This window comes from Jaculus jaculus, chromosome X (assembly GCF_020740685.1).
Source record: "Jaculus jaculus isolate mJacJac1 chromosome X, mJacJac1.mat.Y.cur, whole genome shotgun sequence".
NCBI classification, from domain to species: domain Eukaryota; kingdom Metazoa; phylum Chordata; class Mammalia; order Rodentia; family Dipodidae; genus Jaculus; species Jaculus jaculus.
Window position 1 is genome coordinate 75,329,470 of NC_059125.1, and position 12,169 is coordinate 75,341,638.

The 12,169-nt window shown below is 35.9% G+C and overlaps 1 protein-coding gene across 1 annotated transcript in view; it reads left to right on the forward strand.

Moving 5' to 3' along the window:
• Window positions 1-9,574, forward strand: part of Apool (apolipoprotein O like) — a 72,689-nt gene extending 63,115 nt beyond the window's left edge. The window contains exon 9 of the mRNA XM_004669601.3: window positions 9,024-9,574. Within this exon, the coding sequence (XP_004669658.1) occupies window positions 9,024-9,112 (89 nt within the window). The 3' untranslated portion in view covers window positions 9,113-9,574. The remainder of the gene's footprint in view (window positions 1-9,023) is intronic.
• Window positions 9,575-12,169: the final 2,595 nt, after the last annotated feature.

The following is a 12,169-nucleotide window of genomic DNA, read 5'->3' on the forward strand; positions in this document are numbered from 1 at the left end:
CTTCTCAGCACCACGGTGCGTTCTGAGTCATCCCAAGGTCACTATCATCTGAAAAGGGAAGGTTCTCTGCCAAAAGTGAGAGTACCATTAATATATAGGTATGAGCATTAAAAGGAGTGCTTACTGTGCAGTTTGATGATCATATATACTTTTAAGCAGATAGCAGCAGTTGTTATACCCCGAGGACTCATGACTACCCCTGTTTTACATTTTCAGTATCAGTATCTCTTGTTCCTGATTCTAGTGGAAAAGCTTACAGTTTATTCCGATTTAGTAATATATTGGCTATTGGCTGTAGGTTTGTCATCAATAGCCTTTATTATGTTGAGATATGTTCCTTTTATTCCCAATCTCTGTAGGACTTTTATCATGAAGAGATGTTGGATCTTGTCAAATGCTTTTTCTGCATCTAATAAGGTGATCATGTGATTTTTGTCCTTCAATCCATTTATATAACGTATTACATTTATTGATTTGTGTATGTTGAACCATCTCTGAATCTCTGGGATAAAGCCTACTTGGTCAGGGTGAATGATATTTCTGATATATTCTTGTATTCTGTTTGCCAATATTTTGTTGAGATTTTTTGCAACTATATTCATGAGGGAGAGTGATCTGTAATTTTCTTTTTTTGTTATATCTTTGCCTGGTTTTGGTACCAGGGTGATGCTGGCTTTGTAGAAGGACGTTGGTAGGATTCCTTTTTTTTTTTTCCTATTTTATGGAAAAGCTTAAGAAGCAATAGTGTTAGTTCTTCTCTGAAGGTCTGGTAAAATTCACCAGTGAATCTATCTGGGCCTGGACAATTTTTAGTTGGGAGATTTATTTATTTATTTATTTTTTTATGTATTTGAGACAGACACAGAGAGAAAGACAGATAGAGGGAGAGAGAGAGAATGGGCGCGCCAGGGCTTCCAGCCTCTGCAAACAAACTCCAGACACGTGCACCCCCTTGTGCATCTGGCTAACGTGGGACCTGGGGAACCAAGCCTCGAACCGGGGTCCTTAGGCTTCACAGGCAAGCGCTTAACCGCTAAGCCATCTCTCCAGCCCTAGTTGGGAGATTTTTGATAACTGCTTGGATCTCTATCCTTGTTATAGTTCTATTTAAGTGAATAATCTCATCTTGATTTAATTTAGGTAGGTCATATAAATGAAGAAAATCTAATTGTTTCAGATTTTCATACTTAGTGGAGTATGTGTTTTTATAGTATGTCCCTGTGATTTTTTGAATTTCTCTGGTATATGTTGTGATGCTGCCTTTTTCATCTTATTTTTATTAATTTGTGTCTCTTCTTTCTTTTGGTCAGATTTGCTAAGGTTATATCAATCTTGCTTATCCTTTCGAAGAACCAGGTCTTTGTTTCATTGATTCTTTAGATTGCTTTTTTGGTTTTTATTTCATTTATTTCTGCCCTAATCATTATTTCTTCCCATCAACTGATTTTAAGTTTGCCTTTTTTTTCCCCCCAAGGCCTTAAGGTGAAGCATTAGGTCATTTACTTGAGACCTTTCTAATTTCTTAATTTAGACACTTTAAGCTATAAATTTCCTTCTTAGGACTGCCTTCATTGTGTCCCAGAGATTTTGGTATACTTTGTTCTTATTATCTTTTGATTCTACAAATTGTTTGATTTCATTTCTTGATTTCTTCATTGACCCATTCATCATTTAGTAGTGTATTATTCACTTTCCATGATTTTGTGTGTTCTCTATAGCTTTTCTTGGTATTGATTTGTAGTTTGATCCTATTGTGTTCAGGTAGAATGCAAGGAATTATTTCAATTTTCCTGTATTTGTTAAGATTTTCTTTGTGTTCCAACATATGGTCTATTTTAGAGAATATTCCATGTGCTGCTGAGAAAAATGTGTATTCTGCAGCATTTGGATGAAATGTTCTGTATATATCTGTTTGTCCATTTGTTCTATGGCCTCCTTTTTTATTTAATTTATTTTATTAGTTTTCATTTCAGTGAATACAGGCAGTTTGGTACCATTATTTAGGCTCATCTGTGATCTACCCCCTCCCATTAGACCCTCCTTGTTAATGAAAATGGGTCGTGCATTGTGGAGATAGCCCCCAGTTATTAGTATGATAAATGTCTCTGCAAATCATGACCCAACATGTAACTCTGACATTCTTTCCGCCCCCTCTTCCGCAAGATTTCCCTGAGCCATGTTGGGTTCATTTTTGGTCTGCTTCAGTGCTGAGGTGTTGGGGGCCTCTGAGGCTTTGGCTGTCTGATTTGGTAGGAGTTGATTTTTCTCTGCGTTGATCTCCTTCCCCTTTGTGCTGGTATCCGGTTCAAAGGAAAACATCACCCTTGCTTATTTCGCCAGTTGTTCTTAGTTTCAGTTGGGTTTAATCCAGATGCCTCTCTTTATTTTTTGTGCTGATGACCTGTCAATTGACGAGTGTGGAGTGTTGAAGTCACCTACCATGGTGTTATCTGTGACCTTAGTTCTAATAGCATTTGTTTGATGAAGTTGGGAGCCCTCATGCTAGGTGCATATATGTTTAGTATTATAATGCCCCCCACCCCCGTTGGAGTGTGCCTTTAATCAATATAAAATGACCTTCCTTATCTTTCCTAACTAATGTTGAACTGAAGACTACCTTGTCAGATATTAGGATAGCAACCCCTGCTTATTTTCTAGGCACATTTGCTAGAAACACTGTTTTCCGCCCTTTCATCCTAAGATAGTATCCATCCTTTGTAGAAAGGTGAGTTTCTTGGAGGCAAAAAATTGACAGATCTTGCTGTTTAACCCTGTCTGCACACCTATGTCTTTTGGTTGGGGCCTGGAGGCCATTGATATTAAGAGATATTATTGAAAGATGTTTATTTATTTTTGGTATTTTTTTGTAGTTCTTCCAGTTTTACCTCTGCTATGTTGTATTGACTAGTATTTGAGTATGGTTTGTTTTTTTCCAGGTTCCCTATATGTGTGCTTTTCTTTCTCTTCAGCATGGAGGATTCTTTCAAATATTTTCTGTACAGCTTGTTTTGTCTTTAAATACTCCTTTAGCCTGCTTTTGTCATGGAATGTCCTTATTTCTCTGTCTCTTTGAATGGATAACTTTGCAGGATAAAGTAACCTTGTTTGACAGTTGTTATCTTTCAGAACTTGGAGTACATCACTACAAGGCTTTCTGGCTTTTAAAGTTCGTGTTGAGTAATCTGCTGTGATCGTGATGGGCTTGCTTTTGTATGTAACTTGATTTTTCTCTCTAACTACTTTCAATATATTTTCTTTGGTTTGTATGTTTGGTAGTTTATACTATGGCACGGAAAGGTTCTTTCCAGGTTTTGTCTGGTTGGTGTTCTAAAGGATTCCAGTGTCTGCATTGGCATCTCTTTCCCAATGTGGGGGAATTTTCTTCTATGATTTTGTTGAAAATGCCTACTATGCTTTTGTAATGAAATTCTTCTCCTTCTACTGTACCCTGAATTCTTCTCTAAATTTTTTTGTTATTTTTATTTATTTATTTGAGAGTGACAGACACAGAGAGAAAGAGGCAGATAGAGGGAGAGAAAATGGGCACGCCAGGGTCTCCAGCCACTGCAAATGAACTCCAGATGCATGTGCCCCCTTGTGCATCTTGCTAACGTGGGTCCTGGGGAATTGAGCCTCAAAGCGGGGTCCTTAGGCTTCACAGGCAAGCGCTTAACCACTAAACCATCTCTCCAGCCCCTCTACCCTGAATTCTTCTGTTTGATCTTTTCATAGTGTGCCAAATATCTTGAAATTCCCATCCATGCTTTCCTATTAGTTTGTCTTTCTCTTTGTTGGATTGTATTAAATCTGCCACCTGGTCTTCTAGTTTAGATATTATGTCCTCTCCTTCATTCTACTGGTGAGATTTTCTATAGAGGTTTTTATTTCATTGACTGCGTTCTTCACTGCTTGTAATTCAGACTGTTGTTTCTTTATTATTTCTATTTCCTTATTTATGTCTTGTATTGACCTCTTTATTTCACTAAATTGGTTTCCTGTGTCTTCTTTGATTCCTTTGATTTCCTCTTTGATTCCTTTGATTTCCTCCTTGACTTCTCTGAGCTTATATATAATCATTCTTTTGAAATCTTTCTCAGGCATTTCCTCTAACTCATTCTCACTGGAGATCATTTCTAATGCATTAATACTTTTTGGTGGATTTATATTGTCTTGATTTTTGGTGTTTCTTGTGTTATAATATACATATTTTGTATCTTGTATTAGTTTAGTGTTTGGATTTTCTAGTTAGCTGCAGTACTATTAGAGGTATAAATAAATCTGATGTTATATTTCTTCAGGGTAGAAGCTTAAGGTGCTAGGTATGGTTTTTAAAACTCTCAGAGTATCTACAAAAGTGACCCCTGATGTTTGGTTTGCTGCTATGAGAGTATTCAAGTAGGCTGAGTGGAACAATATTCAGGCATATTCTAAAAGTTAACTAAACAATGTACACATTTAATGAAAAACAGTTCAGAGTATTTATGCAAGAATTGGTATTACAACCAGATCCTTTATCAAAGTCACAGTTCCTTAGGGTATATGTTGCCCGACACCTTTAATTAAGATTTATAGTCTGTTGAGTGTTCCAAGTCAGCTTGTGACCAAGTGAAACCCTTCCCTAATGAACAACAGAAGAGGAAACACCACTATAAATCAGGAAGCAACAAATAACAAGCCCAAAATATAGCTTATTTAATTATGGCAAGTCCGACTGTCCTTCAGATTTAACATATAATTTTTCCTGGTATGGAAGGTGCAATTAGCACTTCTGATTCAAGCCAATATACCAGGCTTATTTGGTGGGGTACTGACCTGGTGTAATTCCAGTTACCGTTTTGGATGATTTTGGTCTCAGTTATGCTGTGCTCCTGCTTGGGTCTCTCTTTGGTGCGCTATAGGTTCAAGTAGGCTAGCTGGGTTACTGGACCACTGGTCTGGTCTCTGGTGCTGGGTGCTGTGATGTCCCTTCCCCTGGTGTCTGGTGCTTGCTGGCGCTTGGGCTGGAGGAGGGGGAGGGGAGGCTGTGGATGGTGGCTCTAGTTCTTCCACTGGTCCATGTGATACTCTACCTCATGAACTGCTCTCTCTTGTCTGCTGTGGTTCTCTCTTCATGTTTCTTTAGTTTGAGTGGAGCTACTCAAGCTGAGCCTTGCAGCTGTGGCCCCGTGGACCTGCTGCAGCCTATGCTGGAGCCACTTCTGCCTGCCTATGTGTGCTCTAGATGTTCTGGATCTCTTCTACTTCTCTGCTTTTGTTAGTAATTTCTTATACACCTACCTTTTTAGTAGAAGGAGAGTATTTTGCTAGTTTTTTTCTTTTTTTTTTTTGGCTTTTTCTCCCCTAGGCTGCTTTGGCATAGTTTGTATGCTGCCATCTTAACCGGAATTCAACATTAAGTTTTTTTTATGAGGAAATATTTTACAAACAAATTAGACTTTTTTAAAATAACATTTAAAACTCAAAACAATTTTCAGAAAAAAAATTTAAACATTTTATTATAAAACTTTTAAAAAAGTTGTCTTGGCAATTCCTCTAAGGTACTCACTAGACTTCCCATTCACTGAGTTCTAACTCAAAAAAAGCCTATCTTTTCCTTTTTCCCTTTTTTTTTTGTACTTCATTTTTCTTTTTTGGATACTGTTATAGAAATTTTCTGGAAAAATCACTCCAATGCCAGAATGAGTGAAAGTAGAGGAGTTTATCACCTGGGGGCCAAAGAGCTTGAGGTAGCCCTCCAAATAATGCCTGGGCCCAAGCTGAGATTTTATCTCCATTTTATAGTTTTTATAGCCAAGGGTTGAGTCAGTGAACAAACAAGATATAACAATTTGTATATCAGTCATTTTTGTATTCAGGCTACTCTAACAATGAACTTTGTTTTGGTTTTTGGGGGCCATCTTTTTTGGGACTATGATAACTTTTAGTTCCTCAGCAACTAACTCTTACACTAACTCAGTGAAGCAGCTTAACTTTTAGCTTTATAGAATAATTTTTACAAACAAGTTAGATTTTTAATTTTTTTTTATTTTTATTTACTTATTTGAGAACCACAGAGAAAGACAGGATGGGGAGAGAGAGAGTGGGCACTCCAGGGCTTCCAGACACTGTAAACGAACTCCAGACACATGTGCCCCTTGTGCATCTGGCTAAAGTGGGTCTTGGGGAATCGAGGCTCAAACTGGGGTCCTTAAGCTTCACAGGCAAGTACTTAACTGCCAAGCTTCCTTTCCAGCCTATATTTTTAAATAATATTAAAACTCAAAACAATTTTCAGAATTTTTTAAATATTGTGTTATAAAGCATTTTTTCAAAAAGTTATCTTGGAATTTACTGTCAGTTCCTCAATACTGAGCCTTGCCAATTTTCTGAGTTCTAAGTCAAAAAAGCATAACTTTTCCTTTTCTTTTTCTTTTTTTTTCCTTTATTTTTTCTTCTGTGGATACTGGTTAAAATCCAGGTATGTTTTCCCTAACACTGAGAATTCTTAAGGTTTTCCTCAATAAATTTCTCTTGCTTTGTAAAAAGTTGCCTCAGGCTAGAAAGATGGCTTAGCAGTTAAGATGCTTGCTTGTAAAGCATAAGAGCTCAGGTTTTATTCCCCAGTACCATGTAAGCCAGATACACAAGGTGGCACATGTATCTGAAGATTTATGCAGTGGCTAGAGTCCCTGTCTTGCCTGTTCTCTCTCTCTCTCTCTCTCTCTCTCTCTCTCTCTCTCTCTCTCTCTCTCGTGTGTGTGTGTGTGTAAAGTTTTCTCTTAGTTGGGCACGGTTGCTCATGCCTTTAATATCAGTACTTGGAAAGCAGAGGTAAGAGGATTGCTGTGATTTTGAGACCAGCCTGGGCTAGAGTGAGACCCTGCCTCCAAAAAAAAAAGAAATCTCTGGCCCATCTACCATGTACAAAGTGTGCATCTCTTTGCACCCATTATCATGTTCAATGCTAAAAATAATTATATGGTATTTTTACTGTATTCACCCCCAATTTTGGAAGAGCCAGAATTGTCCTGTTGGATCCAGACATACCTGAACTCAGTTCTGACTCATCCATTTAGTATGAGTGTCATTGGTCAAGTTAACCACTCTAAATTAAAATTTCCTTATCTGTTAAGTACAAAGAATACAACAATAATAAAGCTAGGCATTCTTACTGACAGAGATACATTCTGAATATGACATGAGAAGATTTCATCATTGTACAAATATTAGAGCAATATTATGTAACCCTGGATGGTAAAGTCAGTACTCAATATTGCTTCCTGATGTAATCATGAGACATAGTAAAGACAGGTAATTACTATAAGGTATGTCATTGATATAACATGGCATACCTTTTTTACAAATTGAAGGAGTGCATTTTAAAATAATGATAAAATAATGTATTAAATATGTATGTTAGGAATAGTTTCCATTATACAAAATATTCTTTACATAATTTTATATGCCTATACTTTTGACTTCTAGTGTCATTTTGTTTATATTAGCATCACCTCAAATGTGAAAAGTATCACACTACAATATCACTAGAAACTTTTCACCTTTGTTATATAATCTTGTGGGCCTAATACTGCACATGAAGTTTGTCATTAAACAGTGTCATTATGCGTATGTGACTGTGTAACAAGTGTTTTCTTCATGATATTATGAGGTTATGGAGAAAAACACCTTGGCATTTTGACTTGTAACACAGTAAGCTTGCCAAGATTAACACTAAGCCACATTGCAAAATCTGTAAGAATCACTTCTCAGTCTCATAGCCATGAAACCCATAAGTAACCATTGATACACATAAACAACCTCCTTCTTGAAATAATCTCTTTAGTTTCTGTATAGGCTATCAGTTTCTTATGATTCTTCTCAGCCTTCTGTTGTTATATTCTCTTAATTACACATAATGTCAAAAGATTGCAGCATCAAAAGAGGCTTGCTTGTTACTTCTCTGTAGATAATGTCATATAATATCATGGCATATGTGTGTGGGTTGAAACTTTATTTTTTATATTTTATTTATTATTTATTTGCAAGTAGGATAAAGAGGGAAGGAGAGAGAGAGAGAGAGAGAGAGAAAGCATGCCAGGGCATCTAAAAATACAAAATCTATCAAATAGTTAAGTCCTCCTGTGAACTGAATAGACTCACACTTAGCTGGCCACCCAACATTTCTATTCAAATTTTGAGAGAGGAATTCAAATTTACTTTATCCAAAATTTAACATTTCATTTGCTTTTCCACAACCTGCTTCTTCCACATTTTTCTGTTAATAAAGGTCAGCCCCATTCTGCCAGTTGATCACATTAAATAGTCTCTTGCATACAACACACTTAAACCATTTAGGATGTCTTCATCATACCTTCAGAATTAGTCAGAGTCTAATTCTTCTTCACCACCTCTACTGCTATCACCCAAATTGAAGCCTCAGCCATTTTGCTGGGGTAATACAATTACTTCCTATCTAGAATCCCTGCTTGTTTCCCTATTGTTTCTTCTCTCCATAGCCAAGAATGATCTTACTAAATACGTAACAGGTTACTTTTCTAGTCAAAACTACCCAGTAGCTTCTCTTCTTACATAAAAGCCCAAATCTTTCACATGATTCTATTTGATCTAGCCTAATCACATCTATCCTTGCTCCTTATATTTTTCTTCTGTACTTCAACCATACTGGTTCCTTGGGTGCCTTATACTTGTTAGTTCATGCTAGAAGCTAATTTCCACAGGTATCAACATGGCTCATACCCTCATCATCTTCTTCTTTGCTTAAATATCACCTTTCTAGAAGACCTTTCATATCCACCCTATTTAAAATTGTAAATGACCCAAATATTTCACAGGGTCTCCTCATGCCTTTTTTTCTGCATAGTACTTATCACCATTTGATGTACTATATATTTTACTTACATTTATTGTCTGTCTCTTCTGTGTTAAATTCATGTTAGCAAAGATTTGATATGTTCTTCACTGATATATTACAGTATCAAAAGCGAATTTATAAAATGTCCTTTTCCACTTTAATACTTTTTCAGGTTCTACACAGTTCATGCCTGACCCCAAGCTCATGGACCATGGGCAGTCTCATCCAGAAGATGTAGATCTGTACAGCACTAGGAGCTAAAATAGACTATAGACAGAGACTTCATAGAGAACTCAAGATGAATGAAAATGCATCTGGTGGTGAAAAATCATGTATTTGGGTTACTTACACATATAGCATGTCATCTCCAAATGTATAATTTGACCAATTACATAGGTGTTTAAAGTACAAATAATGAAAACAGTTGAAAAAGTGACCAATGAGGAAACATGGGTAGAAGTACTAGGATGCATTTGATGACTTATAAGAGAATTATTAGAAAGCAGAATGAAGATATGAACATCAACATGAGTACAATATGAAAATATGTATACATATATGTGTGTACATCCATATGCATATTTGTACATATGCACATTTGTAACTGCTCCAATTTCAAAATTAATGTCAGTTAACTAGAATGGTGGATGGAAGGATATGTTCTCTCTACTTTTTTTCAGTTTGCATTTGCAATGCTGGAATAAAACTTGATATTTTGTGGCACATGAGCTTGGGTTTGTTTCTTTAAATTTTTACTATTCTTAAATGTCTGAAAACATATTTGTGTAAGAAGGCCATATACTCCATGGTCCTACTAATGCTGATAAACATTTTTTTTTTTCTCTTCTGGTTCCTGGGTGTTTTGTTCTGTCTTTTTCTTCTTTTTTTTCAGTAGTTATTACAAATCTTATTCTCAAGTTTAGTTCTGATGCCCATCAATTTGACTGTGTTTCTTTTATGGAGCAGAAGTACGCTTACTAGGTGTGACTATTCCTAGCTACTTAACTATTTTCTAGAGTAATTTCTGTAACTGTGCATCCCCTTTTCCTAAGACTAATGTTTCTATTCGGTTTATCAATCTCATTGCTCCCCATTGTTTATAAGAACATATCCAATCATGTTTAATATCTAGACTTTGATTTCTGTTTTCATTCAGTTATTTTCTACAACTGTTAAATTGAGTCAGGTTTTCTATCCAAAAGCACAATGTGAGACAAAATTTAACCTTACCCATTCCCTTACTCTTTTCTTTCACCTGAGCTTCTTCCTACAATTTCCATAAATATTTTAAAAAAGTAATTATTGTCCCATTCTTCCTACATTTCAGTTTTTCTCTAAATTGCAACATCCCGGCCTTTATGCCTACTTGAGATCTTAAGTAATTATTGATTCTTTTTTTTTTTTTTTTTTTTGGTTTTTTGAGGTAGGGTCTTACTCTAGCCCAGGCTGACCTGGAATTCACTATGTAGTCTCAAGGTGGCCTCGAACTCACAGTGATCCTCCTACCTCTGCCTCCCAAGTGCTGGGATTAAAGGCGTGCGCCACCACGCCCAGCTAATTATTGATTCTTCACCACTACCTCCTTGAAACTCAGTCCTGCTTCATATTCATTTTCCTTATATTACTCTTCATTCTCTCTTGCCCTGAATTCCTTATGTACTAAGGCTCTTTGAATTCTGTCCTTGGTGATTTTTCTCATTTTGTATATTCACTCATTCTTATTCAGACAGCTTTATTAGCCCCTGCCACTATTTGCATATAATCATTTTTATATTATAATATCTATATTTCTCCATTGCTAGACAGCAATTTATATTTCTAATTAGTATTTATATCTATGTAATATATCATAGGTACCCCAGTGTCAATGTGTATGGCACTAAACTGTGTCTACCTCCCTCTCATTTCTTAGTTCCCAAATTGAATTTATTTTCTCTTATCCTTTCATTGCTCTTGTCCCCACCATTACATTCCTAGGATCAGAGAAACTTCCTGTGCCAGCAATCTCATTCACTTCCAAATGTAGTTTGCTTAGAATTTAGCCACTTATTCATAGATTAAGCAGATAAATATAAATTTCCATAGATTCCATTTCCTAGAAGTAAGTGGTACAGAGTTAGTAAAATAGTTCATTAGTGCCATCAAGGGCTTAGACTTCCCATTTCTGCACTGAACTGTACAGCACACTGCATGGTCAGAAGATGACTGCTGTATCATAGGAAGTTATATACACATTCAGGTTAGGAAAAGGCAGGAAAATGTATATTCTGCAGAAGGTGTTTCATCCTCTTCATCAGAAAAGTCAATGCATTCTTAGAATCTCCTCAAGCTTCTGAATATATCTAAACTAGAACTTGTTATAAAGTCACACTCTTACTTTCATTTTTTTTTCCTTATTGTGAAGAAGGTAAAGGGTCAAACATTAGGAATGGCTGTTGAGTTTGATCTAAAATGTAGTATGTGCTGTCCAATTTTTCTAGCTTGCCTGTCATGCTGTGACATTTTTCTTTGTGATAAGTATTAAAAAATAGTTTTCTTAGCAAAATCTTTAGTAGCACACCATTGCCTTATAATTCAAAATTCCTTAATATCTGACCAAATCTGACATCCAGTCTCATTTTCTTTCTTATATTCCCTCCCCACAGTGTATTTATGACACTGCATTCACTTAATGAACATGCTTTTCTCTTTTTACTTCTGTTCACTGGCTGTGCTGTTTCCTCTTGGAATATTGTTCTGTGTTATTTGGCTCTACACTCGAACTGCCTACCTAGCTTTCAAGTCCAACTCCAATGTTAATTTCTGTCAACTTCAAAGTAGAATTTAGGTGTTTTGTATATAATGTTGTTCTTAATATTTATAGATTGTAAAATGCACAACTTATTTTAATGAGTATTTTCTCACATGCAATGCTCCTTGGTGTGTAGATATGTCTGCCATTTTCCTTTGTATGGTGCATAGCAAGAACTCACATGTTTTTCTAAGCTGGTTCCAAAATTCTCAAATGTAATTCCATTAGGAATTTGTACAACACCAGGAAGGAGAGAAATATATTCAAATATCATAGTAGTATATGTTAATGGATTTATTCAGTTTTACTGAATATATTTCATCAAATTTATGATACTGGCTTTTTCACATTTAAACATGTCTAAAATTGGTAAATACAATACTTAACTGACATTGACAGGACAAAGGTAAAATATATTTGAGAATTAAACAGCAGAGAGGTAGAAAGAATTCTCTTAGGCATTTAGGCATTCTGACATTGGAATATCTCTGATATATTAGGTATATATAAATGCAAATTAGAAATAT